The sequence below is a fragment of the Epinephelus fuscoguttatus genome, linkage group LG7 (assembly GCF_011397635.1).
Source record: "Epinephelus fuscoguttatus linkage group LG7, E.fuscoguttatus.final_Chr_v1".
NCBI lineage: Eukaryota > Metazoa > Chordata > Actinopteri > Perciformes > Serranidae > Epinephelus > Epinephelus fuscoguttatus.
The window spans coordinates 46,365,873-46,380,885 of NC_064758.1; the positions used below are offsets into that span (position 1 = coordinate 46,365,873).

General features: G+C 43.6%; 1 protein-coding gene across 3 annotated transcripts in view; it reads left to right on the forward strand.

Moving 5' to 3' along the window:
* The window catches only part of gripap1 (GRIP1 associated protein 1), a 63,597-nt gene that overhangs the window by 9,148 nt on the left and 39,436 nt on the right, over positions 1-15,013 (forward strand). Inside the window, exons 3-15 of one of the 3 annotated variants that reach the window (XM_049582442.1) lie at positions 38-99; positions 831-857; positions 1,290-1,397; positions 1,566-1,728; positions 2,240-2,406; positions 3,277-3,316; positions 6,744-6,910; positions 10,195-10,242; positions 10,477-10,508; positions 10,800-10,847; positions 11,103-11,202; positions 13,101-13,178; positions 13,949-14,041. In XM_049582442.1, coding sequence (XP_049438399.1) covers positions 38-99; positions 831-857; positions 1,290-1,397; positions 1,566-1,728; positions 2,240-2,406; positions 3,277-3,316; positions 6,744-6,910; positions 10,195-10,242; positions 10,477-10,508; positions 10,800-10,847; positions 11,103-11,202; positions 13,101-13,178; positions 13,949-14,041 — 1,133 coding nt within the window. The remainder of the gene's footprint in view (positions 1-37; positions 100-830; positions 858-1,289; positions 1,398-1,565; positions 1,729-2,239; positions 2,407-3,276; positions 3,317-6,743; positions 6,911-10,194; positions 10,243-10,476; positions 10,509-10,799; positions 10,848-11,102; positions 11,203-13,100; positions 13,179-13,948; positions 14,042-15,013) is intronic. The other 2 variants (XM_049582444.1, XM_049582443.1) reach the window with 2 other exon arrangements.

Genomic DNA, 15,013 nt, shown 5'->3' on the forward strand with positions numbered 1-15,013 from the left:
CCGCCCGTTAATGATGATGTTTGTTGTTGTGTTTCAGAACTGAACGCCGTCCGTCAGAAGAATGTGGTTCTGGAGAGAGATTTTGTCAAAGCACAGAAGGTAACAAATATTTTACTATTAGAGATTGTTCATATTTTTTATTTGAATTTTTTATATTTTGATAAAACTGTTAAGGTCTAGTCGGATTCCAAGTCTTTGTCAACATAAAGCAGGTGCAGATGCACCGATATAAATACTGTGAAAGTATAAAAACTCTCAAAGTTTGTTTTCAGAAACTACCTTTAAACAACTGTCAGGATTTCTGTGAATTTGTGGGCGCTCCGTCCCAGGAGGCGGAGCAGCAGAGTGTTACGCAGAGTGCATGTGTGATTCATCGAACTGTTTGTTAATTCGTTAATTCGTCGAAATGGAATGCCCTGTTTTTAACCACAGGGCTCTAATTTTAGCAATTTGAGCATCAGATTGGATTTACAAAGTCGGCCTCTGTTTTCCAGTGTGTGAATGACATCAGCAGGAAGTAAACATGGACCCAAACTGTTGCTTAGCAACGTAACTCCAGTCAAACGGTCTATAGAGATAAGAAAACAGAGTGTATTCAGGCAGACAGGGTGAGAAAAAATAATGTGTTTTTGGAACATTAACCAGAAATATAAGTATGAACCTGAGCAGAATGTTGGACATTTAATAATCACAGTTTCTCCATGAAGACGATTTAACTTCTCAGATTACCAGTCAGTTATTTCAGACTGCAGATTAAATTCAGCTCCTGCTGATCAGTTGTTTGTTGCTGTTGTTTGTGTTGATGATATTTTCTCCTCTCGTCTCCTCAGGCTTTGAATAAGAGCAAAAAAGCTCAGGTGAGTTTCCTGTTTGTTTGCTCTGGTTGATCATCAGCACCCTCTCCTGGTCTCCACCTGCATGACTGATTATAGTTCATATTCTTCTTTTCTTATTGTTTATGTTCTTATTTACATTTTATATCCAGATGTTATTTTTTTCTAGTTTAAACATGCGACTCTGTTTTCAGTGTTTTTCACATTGTTATATTCAGAAGATGAAACGGTGTCTCACCTGTCAGATTTTTTACGCTCCCAGTTTTACGGAGTTTCTGTAGTTTATTTTCAGATCTTTTATTTTGTCTACATCCCAACCTGAACCCACACCCTCACAGTCTGCCCAGCATCCATTGTGTTTCTGTGCAAAGACAGTAGAGGAGTTAATTTGTAGAATATGAGCTGTGAACATAAATTATGAATGATTAATAATGTTGGTTGTTGTGTTTGGTGCAGGAGGTGGAGGCGCTGCTGAGTGAGAATGAGATGCTTCAGGGGAAACTCCACAGTCAGGAGGAAGACTTCAGACTACAGAACAGCACGCTGATGACTGAACTCTCAAAGGTTGCTCTCACTCTGCGTCTGCACTCACACACTTACATTACTTTGATTTAACTGAAGCTGTGTGGTGTGTGAGCAGCACGAGATATGAGATCTGACTATGTGTTCCTTCTGTGTCTCTCACCTTCATCCTGCCTCACTTTATAATGTGATCCCATCATTTGTCTCCAGCTGTGTACGCAGATCGAGCAGCTGGAACAGGAGAACCAGGGCCTGAAGGATGGAGGAGCAGCCTCTGCGTCCACCCCCCCACCCAACCCCGCCTCCAGTCCTGTCGATGGAGAGCTGCTCCGCCTGCAGGCTGAAAACTCCACCCTGCAGAAGAAACTCAAAGGTGTGTTGTTACAGGCTGCACTCCGTCTGATGAGGGCAGGTGAAGAAACCTCAGATGGAGAGCAGCTGATCATCAGACAGCAGCAGGCGGAGATTCATCTCTCACAGCTCTGAGGTGTTGGCAGGGACCGTGCACCACCTTCTTGGATTTAGACTCAGACACTAGGAGCTGTATTTGTTTGTATTGTTGACGAGGCTGTTGGTACCTGTGCTATACTGTGAAGTTTGGAGAAGAGACGGGTGGTTCGTGTGCCAAACTGAAACGTGGTTTTGTCTCTACTGTTTAACATGTTTAGATAAATGGATTCATGGAGAAAATAATCGTCAGATTAACTGACAGTGAAAAAGAAATTTCAACTTGTACAAGATTTTTGTGATTCATTTCTGGTAGATTTAGTAATGGTCCAGATTTTATTTTAAAAGTTGACAGAGTAAAGCAGAAGAAGCTGTTTCAAACACCTCAGCTGTGAAATGAATGAATGAATATAAAGTGATGTGTGTTTCTCCTGCAGCTCTCCAGGAGCGCTTCGACAAGGAGCTCCAGAGACAGACGGTCTCCCAGGGCAACCAAAGTGCTACCACGGAGACAGAAGAGTCCAGCAGTGCCAACGGAGTCTCTGATGTCACAGGGAGAGGGGAAGAGCCAGCAGCAGAGGGAACCAATGAGAGACTGGACCAGGTGATGGACAGAGAGCCTGTTTAGAGCTGACACTAACATGAGTCTCAGGTGATGTGATCACAAGAGGGCAGTGCTGTGTACAGGTGTAAACAAGACACGTGATCACTCAAACCAGCTGTTGAGGTGGTCTGGGACGCATTTGATCTCAGGCTTTGGACTCACGACAGGATATTATCAGGACACACAGGTCATAGTGCGATGTTAGTGCAGTTACTGACACTTCAAACTGCCCCAAAGGAAACTTTGTCAACATCAGTTTTACATTTCAGTCTGTTCATACTTCGTCATCAGTGCAGGACGTGCTGGTTGTTTTGGTGACAGTGTGTTAACGCTCTGTAACTTAACCATCTCACGTCGAGAACACAAAGTGTTCGGTGACTGTCCCTCATTTTGCCCTGTGGAAGGAGACATGTTGAATTCTGCTGACAGTGATATCTGCAGCTGTAACGACACGACAGCTAACAACATGCTATAGAGCAGCCAGCAGCAGTGTGGACGTGATGACTGTTTGTGGGGCAGTAACAAAATCAGCTGGAGACACATGACAGGCAGGTGTGACCAGGTGTGTCTCAGCTGTCCTCTTGTGTTCAAGACACTGAAATGCATGTTAATCCCAGATCTTAACAGACACACCTCTGCTCATTATGTTACGTGACAAAAACACAACATGAACCTTTAAATGTTAAAAGATTATATTCTCTTTAAAAACAAAAAGTTGACTGATGAAGTGCTGAATGATACAAATCAGCAGAGTCATGGTTTGTGAAATATTGTCATGACATAATGTAAACAATGTGAGAGATTAAGACCCAGAATTATCTGATCAGTGGTGTGAATGCGACTGTCTGTGTTTCCTCTGGCTGTTTGCAGACGGAGGCTCAGCTGGAACTCACAGAGAAACAGCTCCACGGTGAGTTCACAGTTCATCACTCAGCATTTCTCTGTAAATCAGAGCTCCTGTCCTCATGTGAGCTTTAATAATTCTCTGGTCTGATGAAAATAAACAGTCAGAGAATAAAAATGACATGTATTTGCATTAAAAAGTGTTTGTGTTGTATTGGTTTAAAAAGTGATAATGAAATAATGTTTGACTCACAGTCCAGAGAAGCATTTGAGTTTCACACTGATAGAAACAGGAGTTTTAATGAGCTGATTCTGCTGACTCGCTGTTTTTCTCTGAACACACTGTGACGTTCACGGCACACACTGACGGCAGATTCACACAGAAAGGACTGAGCTGCTTTTGTGGAGACTAAACAAGTGAGACAGAAAGGAATCAGATCATTTCCTGTTCAGCAGTATGTAATCAGTGGACACTCTGCTGATACGATCCCGCTGGCTCTCTCTGGTTTTAAAGCTCAGGTGTGGAAACATTTTGGCTCCAGGGTTGGAGGGAGCTGGACCAGAGTAAATTCATCTGTTGGTTTAATTATGGATCTGTACAAATACATGATGATATGTTTTAAAGTAACAGATAGTGACAGGGTGAGACAGATTGATAAGATAGAAATCAAACATTTTGATGCATCAATAATTGTTGTATCAGTCGTTGCCCTCTGAATCACATTATTCCTTTGTCTGGAGATCACTGCCCCTGGTGACTCTCAGAGCACCTGCAGAGGATGAGATGTAGCCCCAGCCTGTAGCGCCCCCGTGCTCCTGTGCTCCTGTGCTGTTAGCACACGTTTAAATAAGATAACAAGCAGACGTTTGGTGTCAGTCCTTTTCTGTGCAAACACAGTCCAGCTCACAAAGAACAGCACCAACAGCCACACTCAGTTACAGGGAAATTATTATTGTGATACGTCACCATCACAGTCTGTGTGTATGACATGATGTGTATTCACTACAGAAGAGACTTGATGATGATCACTGACATCAGGTGGGATAAAGTGGATATATTGATATCAGTTATCAGTCAAATGAGTTGTTTTATATCAGCATATTGGATATCTGCAACAAAATCCAATATGGTGCATCCCAAATAATTACAGTCAGACACAAAAAACCTCAGCTGCTAAACTTTGCAGGCATATTTGTGCCGTTGTATCCTGAGTAAATCAGACCTTGAGGCGGGGCAGGTAGCGGCTACAGGTCGTGGTGTTGATGGTGTAATCAGCAGCTGAAATCCATTCTGTGTGAATTTAGTTTGGCTTGTGTCAGTTCCCAGATTATTTTCAGCATTCATACAAATCAGTAACTGAATCTCACCACAGATGTTTCAGAGAAATCCAGCTGTTGTAATTTAAAGCTTCAGTCTGGTGTCAATTTGAATTTACTCCTAATGATAGATATAAACATGTGACCCCACCAGTGTGGCCTCTTTATGGTGCTTGTTACGTTCTCAGATCTTGGCTTCATTTACTTGCAGAAACCTGTCACAGTCACAGCTTCACGTCTCCTTGATGTCTTTAACAGCATGTTTTGTCTCTGCTGGACTTTACCTGAGATTTAACGGTGACCCTCAGCTTTGCTTTATTAAAGTGTAGAGCAGCTAGCTGGCTCAGGGCAGACACACACTACAAGCTGACCAAGTGAACAACCATTTCAGCTGTAAACTCAAGGCCAAATAAACAAGTTCATGTTTTCTGGCTGCACAGCTGCAAAGACAAAACTAATGTTCACGTCAAATATACACCAGATATTACTAAAATCTTAAAGGGATAGTGCACCCAAAAATGTAAATTCAGCCATTATCTACTCACCCATATGCCGAGGGAGGCTCAGGTGAAGTTTTAGAGTCCTCACATCACTTGCAGAGATCCAAGGGGAGAGGAGGTAGCAACACAACTCCACCTAATGGAGGCTGACGGCGCCCCAGATTCAAACGTCCAAAAACACATCATTGAAACCACAAAATATCTCCATACTGCTCGTCCGTAGTGATCCAAGTGTACTGAAGCCCCGACATAAAAAGTTGCTTGGAAAAACCTCATTTTAGTCTTAGGTCCGGGCTTCAAGTGTCATATGGCATATGGGTGAGTAGATAATGGCTGAATTTTCATTTTTGGTGCACTATCCCTTTAATACGTGATGGGCAGTGGAGGTTAAAGGTAGGGTCTGGAGGATTTTCCAGTTGCTGTTTGTAAACACACATTCAAATTTGGCCCCTCCTATCAGGCTCAACTCTCATACGTGTTTCCAGCTTATCCAGTGTTGAGCTGCAGCTGTATGACAGGCGGCAGAGTCGCAGCTTTGAGGGTAAACGTTGATCAAAATGTCGATAAATTAGGGCTGTAGAAATTCTAAATTCACAGCACATCAGATCTGTCCAGCTAAATGTTATATTTCTGCATCATGCTGAGTATCAGACAGACTGAATGTGTCTGTGGCGTCAAATAATAAAAGTGCTGCAGGTTTAATGACCTCGTGTTCAGTCAGATTTAAATATTAAATAAAGCCAGATCTAGATTTCTTTATTTTTTGTTAAAATTCTCAAACAGCTGCTTTTGTTTTTTGAAAAATGCCGATATGTCTTAAAATTTAAAACCTCAGATACCATTTTGGTATTGATAGTAAAACGTAGGTATTGTATTGATATTTGTGTCAGTTAGTGCTGAATATTGGTGGTCTGCTCTAGTGCGCACCGATATATTGGTTTTATGGTATACCATCATATAAAAGTTAACGGTTACATTTATATCGTAATTATTATTATTATTAAAAACACAACTGGACGGAGAATCTCTTCTTTATTTGACTTATTTTTAAGGTGAGACTTTTTTTTAACAACAAAACGATTTCCAGTTTCAGCTCTAGTTTCTGTTCAGCTACATTAACCCTTCTGTTTTCATTCTGACTCATAATTATATAAGTTCTGAAATACTGTCCAGCGCCATGTTTTTGACAGAGTTACTGTAGGACTTCAGTGTGCTGAGATGCCACCAAAACATTTGGAACTTTAATTAAAAGCTAATCCCGTATGAAACTCTGAGTACCCGATCGGTGCAGACTCTGTCACATCGATGTTTGTTTAGTTGTGTTTTATCACAAGTTTCAGATCTTTCATCAAAATAAAAAAGCAGAGTGATGATTTTCACTCAGATGTGTTCACGTGTCAGAAAGTGTTCATCGTGGTAACTTACACATGACGTGAGTGTGTGAACATTTCCAGACGTCTTGCTTCAGGTGTTTGTTGTAACAAAGTCACGTGACAGAGCTCAGATGAACACGCTGTCAGTGAACGTGTCACAGCAGACCTTTGACTTTGCCGCTCAGCCAGAAAAGAGAGCAGACTGATGAGTGTTCAGACTCGTGCAGAGGAAACCTCTGGGAGCTGGTGTAGTGTGTGTCTGGCCTAACAGACTGCCCCCTGCTGTGTGCGGCGCCCCCTTTAGGCCTGTCAGAGAAGAGCGTAGAGAAGATTGTAGCTAAGCAGGCAGCGCTAGGCTGGTCGGCTGCTCTCTGTCCAATAACTCACTGCTTTGGACCAGAGCTGGAGATGGCACTGAACACCGAGCAGGAGGAGAAGAGGCTGCTGAGGGAGCAGGTCCAACACCTGGAGGTACTCACACACACACCTGACACACACACACCTGACACACACAGACATAACTGCAATGTTTGTACATAAAGACAGGAGTGTGTGAATGTTACAGAAACAGTTTTACATTTTACTTTAAAGGAAAACTCATTTTGTTGTCAAATGTTTGTGGACGGTCCCGTCAGCGTTACACACACTCAAATATCTCACATTAACTTAAAGCTCCAGTGTGTAGGATTCAGGGGGATATGTTGGCACAACTGGAATATAATATAATATAATATATGTTTTTTCTTAAGTGTATAATCAGCTGAATATTAGAGCCCACAGACACTTCTGTGTCAGAAGAACTGTTTTCTTGGTCTCCCTCTGGGTTGTTGCCATTAATCACTGAACAGATTCATTGATCAGCAGGCTCATCAGTATTAACAAGGTGCTTTGCATTGACCATTTCTGGTTGGATGTGGGCGTGTAGAGGGTGGGATGTGAGGCTGATCCACGTGCTGACAAGTTGACTTGGGTCTTATGGAAGGAAATAGCACACTGTCAGGCACAGTTTGATAAATCAGAATATTTAGGGTTTCCTTATTTGTATGTACGAACACATTTAGTCTGGAGTCTCTTTCGTGAACATCAGGGCTGAAAATTAACACCTGCCAAATGCAGGTAGATTTTCTATTTGGTGACCACATCTCGTAATGCTATCAGCCACATTGGCGGGTAAATGTTTGTACCAAGATAGTCATGTAATAAATGATATAAAGCTATTTGACGGTGGCTAATAGCAGACCGGCGCTCTGTTTGTTGTGTGTCGCACTTAAATTGCTCCCCGCTGCATCAAGGAACCTGTAGGCCTACTCAGAGGATGTGCGTGCATGTAGGCATATCACACACCTAGACCCATGATCTGCTGTTAGTAGCATGCAAGCTATCACCATGGGCGACATTTACCAGGTGTATGTAAACCACCAACAAAACAAAAAAACACAGACGAGGACAAAGCTGAAGCTGAAACGTTACAGCAAAAAAAGAACGGTTTGTGAGACATGGAGGTTTGGGCGATAACGGCGTTTCAAGCGGCCGACTACACTACGATGCTGAGGGCGCAGTAATGAGCTGTAATGTGTGTCGGCAGTATGCTAAAGAAAAAAACGTAACAACTCGTTTGTCATCGGTAACAAAACGATGAAGCTGGAGAACATCTGTGACCATGAACGCAGCAGGTGTCAGATAGCCTGCTGTGTTACTGTAAATTACTGTAATGTGTGACGTACAAAGTACAAATGGATCTTTGAGCTCAAAACTTGATCGTTTTAAACTAATTTTGCTTCAGATTTCACTCTGGCCTCTCCTTTAAGCTTGTATTCAACATGATCTCAATGAAAAGTACTGAAACAAATGTGACAGAAAAAGGCAACTCATTATTTTGGCTGGTAAAAAATCTGCTTGGCCGGTGAGCCAAAAAGTTAATTTTCAGCCCTGGTGAACATGAGACACTAAAGAAAACTAATTATATTATGTTCCATGTCAATCCTACACACTGGAGCTTTAAGTGCTTAAAGAAACAATCAACACAAAGGCATCTAAAAACAAACAGAATGGTCAAAGTTATTTGAACATTTCAGGTGATGATTGATTCTCGACATCGTCTTGTGCACTGAGTAACATGCGTCAGTCGCCTCTGAGCGGCACAGTGAATTAAATCACATGTTTCACAGTCTGTAGCTGCTGACTGTTCACTAGTAAAACGAAACGGCAACAAAACATGGTTTAAAGTGTCGATTCTCCACTGACCAATCAACAGACTGCAGTGTTTCTAGCTCCGCCTTTTAGTATTGGATCAGTGTGCAGGTACCCCAACAGGGTCGACAATAAACGGAACAGAACGGAACGGTTCTGTTGGCACCGTCCACAACTGTTGACAATGGAAACGCAAAAATATCATTCTAATGTGTAACCAACCGAACTGGACCAAACTGGACCAAACTGGACTGCTTGGTGGAAACGGGGCTTTTTGATGCCTCACAATGGAGAAAGTGGCGCACAGTGACACAAGAGCTCTGAAAAAATAAACTCTGTTACCCCGTCTACACATCAGCGCTGAAAACAGAGTGTCTGAACACTCACTCAGGAGCAGCTGCACCAAAGATCTGTTTAAAAAATACCTGTGAGCGTTTGAACGAGACCTGAGACGTCACGTTTCTGTATGTTTGTTCTAGTTATTTAGCAGTTTGATGAAAAGGTTGGAACGCTCCCGTTGCTGCTGGGTTCTGCTGTTCTTGCAGCACCGTAGTCTGACATCATCACTGAGAGTCAGAGAGCAGATTATGATGAGATTAAATATTTAATACAGTCAGACAGTCCATCTCACAGCATTCAGCCGTACTGAGTCAGTGTGAAACTGTTCAAGTACAAAATGTCGATATCCTCACAGAAATCTTCCTCTTTCACTTCCTGCAGTTTAAATGCTGAGTCAGTGTCTCTGGAACTGACGGCTCTGAACCAGAGAGGCCGCACAGTGAAACAGAAAAATAAAACTGAAGGCAGATGAAACAGCCACATGTTTGTGTGTGTGTGTGTGTGTGTGTGAGAGAGGAAAGTAATTAATTCATGACAGGAAGTTAAACAGCAGCTGGAGAGCGGCGCTGCAATGTCACAAGACTGCAGATCTTTAATCACGTCGACTGTGGAGACACACAGTCATGTTTTATTACACAGAGTTTTAAATGTTCCTGAACCTTCAGGTTATTTCTCTCTCTGCAGAGATTTGAGCCACGACAGGTTCGACACACAGCTGTGAACATGAGCAGGGAACAAGACCGATAATAAACACGTTCCTTTGCAACACATACATTTCTGTTTCTTCATTTTGTGACCGCAACACCAAGCCCCCCGCTCCGGAAAAGATTTCAAGCACACAAATCTTCCGTGCTCCACATTTCAGGCACAAAATTTTTTCTTGCTTTAATCCCTGAAGACGTGATTATGAACTCATTTTACTGCTGCAGTTTGTTTGAAAGTCACGTGTGGTTCGACTGTCACTGTTCCACATGATCACAGAATCACAGAATCCAAATGTCTCCTGTTAAACATCAGTTTCAGGAGAGAACAAATCAAACGATTAAAGACAGAGGGCCTCTCCCAACCCTTTGTACACACTCACAGTTTTAGTTGTATGTATCCGGCCCCAACACTTTGTGACTGAGATAAACCTTGTGTAGTTGAGCTCGTCATGAGACGTGTGTGTCTGTTATTCTCTCGACTCTGAAACTGATCTGAAGCTTTTGTCTCCGTTCAACCTTCAGGCGTCCAAACAGGCTGAAATCACCAAACTGCAGGAAGAGATAACAAAGGTAATGCTACACTCAGGACACTGATCACATCATCAATGACATCATTTGGTTTAGAAAATAAGCCTCGTTCAAACTTTGAAGAAGGAAAGACAACATTTAAGAACCTTGTTTGCTCTGAGCCAATAATGACTGTTTATTAGCATGTAGGAGATTTTTAAGGAAGATTATATAATTAATTCTCTCTGTCTCTATCTTCCTGTCTGTCTCTGTGTCTTCCTGTCTGTCTCTCTCCAGCTGTCTGACAAGTTAAAGAAGAAACAGGAGAGGTGAGACACCTGTAAAGCTCCACTATAATAATGACAGCAGCCTGTGAGATGAAGACAGAACATTAATACATCACATCATCAGTAGGATAAGAAAAGGTTGAATTTTGTGACTCGGTTATTTGAGATGTTTTTCTGCCAGCTGAAGTTCCAGTTGACGTCCTCCAGGGGGCGTACTTACACATTAAAGGAACACGGAGAAGAGTTGTAACAGTCAGTCTGGCTGAGCTGCAGTGTGACAGTGAAGATTTATGTGATGAAGACACTGATGAATTATAATGTTTGTGTTTGTAGTTTTCAGCGTCTTCAGGGAGAGAAGGAGGCTCTGTACAACGACAGCAGGTCAGGACTGGACTTCTACTTCTGTTACTGCTAATACTGTTACTGTTACTGTAACCTACCTGTAGGTACAGCTGCTGTTTTTGCTCATGCTACTGCAGGTTGTACAAGTATGACTCTCTTGTTGTTGCACCTGGTCCTCCTACTGTGACTGAGTACAGCACTGCTGCTCCTTCACAGCTGCTGGATCACCACAGTGTGGACGGGCCTGGTGCTCATGGTTCATCAGGTGCTGACATGTTGTTTGTGTCTCTGCAGGACAAAGATCGACGAGATCAACCAAAGGAAAGAAGAAGAGCTGAAGGCCACAAACATCCGCATCCAGAAACTACAGTCAGACGTCATGGCAGCCAATCAGGTCAGAGCAGTACGAACACCACAGTGTCAAACTGAAAAGACTTCTGAAAGTGAAAGTCCTGCATTCAGTGTTTGAAGTAAAACATATGAGCATCAGATTACTAAAAGAATACAGAGCAGCTGTGTTATATTATTGGATTATAAGGACTGATGCCGTACACATGCTGCGTTTGAAGCACCTGGAAAACAGGAGGTTGGGCGCTGAATGCTACTCTTGTCTTGTGCCAGCTTTCAAGGTTGCTAAGCAACAATAAGCAGCACCGTATCACAGCCTGTTTACCTGAAACCCTGAGGTCAGAGCTGATCTACTTCCTGTGTGTCTGTGGGACAGATGTGACGCTCTGACAGCTCTGCACAGACATGATCAACTTCTCCTCCATATTTATCACACACTGATGTTTACTGAAGGAGGAGAGATATCTGTGGGCTGTGATTGGTTGGTCCTCGTCACATGACGTGGTGTATGCTGCTGCGCTCCAATAGCTGAACTCTCTTTATCTCAGGATGCATCCGTCATGCTCTAAAGGTGCGGACACACCAAACCCACATCAAAGAACTAGCAGCGACGAAAGCCAACCGTTGCGTCGCCTCACGTCGTCCTGTGTCAGTTGCATTTGAACACACTACACGCACTACATCCGACGGCCAAGTAGCACGTACGTTCTGCGCCTGCGTGAGAGAGAGCGGAGTGAGAGAGTGGTACATCCTGTCAGCCGAGGGGTTTCCTATCTGTGCAGCCGAGCACCGCAGCACCTCCACGGACTATTACATCCAGACGGTCCCGGTGTTTCCTCCGCAGGCTCCACTTCACTCAGCTGCCCGATAAACCCGCTGCTTCTTCCCACTTTAACCTGAATAACAAACCAGGGCTCGGTGCTCCGGTTGGATCCAAACGGAGAGCCGGGGCTAGCTCAGAGACTAGCGGAGGCTAACTGGCTGTGCTTCCCTCCGGTCATGCTGCGGCTAACGCTCCGCTAGCCGCTCCCAGCTAGCTCCGGTTTGTTATTCAGGTTAAAGTGGGAAGAAGCAGCGGGTCTGTGGGGCAGCTGAGTGAAGTGGAGCCTGAGGAGGAAGCACCGGTTAGCCCCGGTTTCACTACAGGCAGATTCACTCGCTACAGGGGCGAGGAAATAAAACCTGAACAGCCAATCAGAGTGATCTCTCTCACCAACAAGCTCCGCCACCGATTCAACATGCTCAATCGGCCGAAAATCCGCCGAAGCTGACGTGCCGATGTTGCGGGACACACCGCAAAAACTAGGCCGACAGACGCTCATGGATGGCCCGACTTTGGTCGACGGCCGACCGTCGGCTTGGTGTGTCAGGGCCTTTAGATACAGGCACTGCGTGAACATCAGAGCTGCGGTGCTTGGCTGCACAGAACCCCAGGCGTTTGAGTGCCTGTCATGCATCAACATTGAAAACAATAAATTTGAGGGAGCAAAAAACGCGGCATGTGTACGGTCCTCAACCCTCCTGGTCTGGTCATGTGTGAAGAAGAGCACACGTTTCCTGAGTCAGTGTTACATGGAGCATGTTTAAACATTGTTTGTACCTCAGTATTAACACCATTACTAAAGATTCAACCAGCAGCAGTAACGAAATCATTTTAAAATGTTGATTATACTAATTAGGGCCAGCAGAAATTTCATACTGAGAGAAAATGAGGAGTAAAATGTTGATTTGTTTTGGTTGGATGATCAAAAAAACCCCTGAGTTTTGTTTCAGAAGTATTTTGTTCAGCAGTAAAATAACACGATCACTGCAACGTTATTGTCATGGTGTCTTGTAAAGCTATAGAGAGTTGGGTCCATGTTTGTGTGAATGACACAAAATGAAGACAAGTCAATCAGTCACTTCGTCCAATCTGTGACTGAGCTGTTTGTGTTTGTTGTTTAGCTGACAGCTGAGCTGAGAGAGCAGCTGCAGAGCAAAGAGAAGGAACATGAACTGGCTCTGCACAACCTGAAAGACCAGGTAACACACACACACACACACACACACTCAACCAGGAAACACAGTGAGTCCAAAGAGGGAACGATAGTTTACAGGAAACTCAACGTCCTGACGTTCACACTGTCAGGCATTATGCAGCAGGAGCCTGTGAGCCTGAACTCAGGGCAGAGAAAACCTTTGGGAGCAGTGCAGTAAAATTCAGACGTAAAAAGGAGCTGTTTCAGATTATAAAATGTTTTGATATGTTTTAGATTTTTATCTTCATGTAGAAATAGTTGAACACATTTAGAGTTTCACAGCTCTGCTCACACATCACCAGATAACACAGCTGCTGTACGGCTCCACACTGATCATGACATCAGACTACAAGTGTCACACCCAGTTTAATGTCTCTCTGAAAGGAGGCTGGTCAGAGGGAGGAGGAGGAGGAGGAGGAGACAAGGCTTTATGGGATGGATTTGACTCAGACTGACTCCTGAAATCTGTTTCATCACTTTGCCAGTGGAACCTTTGGTGTTTTTCTGCCTGCTGCTCTCTGTGTTTCTGACTTTATCCTTCTCTTCCTCTCCTCCTCTCTTCTTTCTTCTTTCTTCTTCTCACTGTTTTTGTTTTTTGTTCTTTGGTTGTTCCTGTTTGTTTCTGTCCTCCTCCTCTTGTTCTGATTTGTGTTTCACTGCTCTTCATTGTGTTCCTTTGTTGGTGTTCCTTTTGGTTCTCTCTGCTGGGTTCTTCCTGTCCTCTCTGGCCTGCTGTGTTTGCTGCCCCCTGCCTGTGGTGCGTCGGTACTGCAGGTAGCCAGTCAGAGCGCAGTCAGTCAGGAGCAGGTGGACAACATCCTGCAGGAGAACGATGCTCTGAGGACAAACCTAGCTGCTCTAGAACAGGTAACAAACCTAGAGAACATCACCCAGAAGGTGTTTCATGGACTGACTGAGCTGCCATTAAACACCTCATGTACCTGGAGAACCTTACATAGAACCTTAACACTGCACCATCTCTGAGGGCTGAACTAGCTGCTCTACAACATACTGAGATGCTTGACCCCAAAACACAAGACAGGGTTCTATTAAATGTTCTCTGACATGCTATCATCTAACACCTCACCCCTACAACCATTCTCTGAGGGAAATGAGTCACTACAGAACAGTTTCTTATGCCAAAACATTTATCCAATAATAACGTAACTGCCAGAAACTGATATGATTGAGTGGATGTGTTAATTGTTTTAAACCTCTTGGCCAGAGAACATTGTTCCAAGGATTAACCCAGTTGTTCTAGAACCCACAGTAAACCTGAAGAACATCATGGTTCTAAAGGAAATCATATCTGCCCTCGATCAGGCACGACAAACGCTGAAAATGTAGTTTGGAACCTAAACAACACTGCGAGGAAAAACCATGTAGCTCATCTATGAACCTGGAGAACATCACAGAGAACCTCAGGGTTCTGTCGACTATAGAACTAGTAATGACACTGAAAAAGCATCACGTAAAAGTCGACCTACAAACCCAGTGATTCAAGGTGGATTTGTTAACACAGCGTTCTCAGTGTGGACCTGTGCCCCTGCTTACAGGAGAACAGTGCTCTGAGGACTAATCTGTGCGCTCTGGAACAGGTAACTATGTCTCAGACCCGACCTAGATCCCCTCTAGAACCTTGACCTTAGATAGATGGTCTCAAACTAATATAGACCCCCGTGACTTTGTCTAGAAGGAACACTTCTGAATTAATACAAAGCACCTTCAAAGATCAGCAGCTGTAGAACTGATGTAGAACCTGAACTGTGGCTGCTGTTGGTGCAGCGACACAACATTTAATACTTTATCATAAACACATCTGTCGTCTGGAGTCATTAC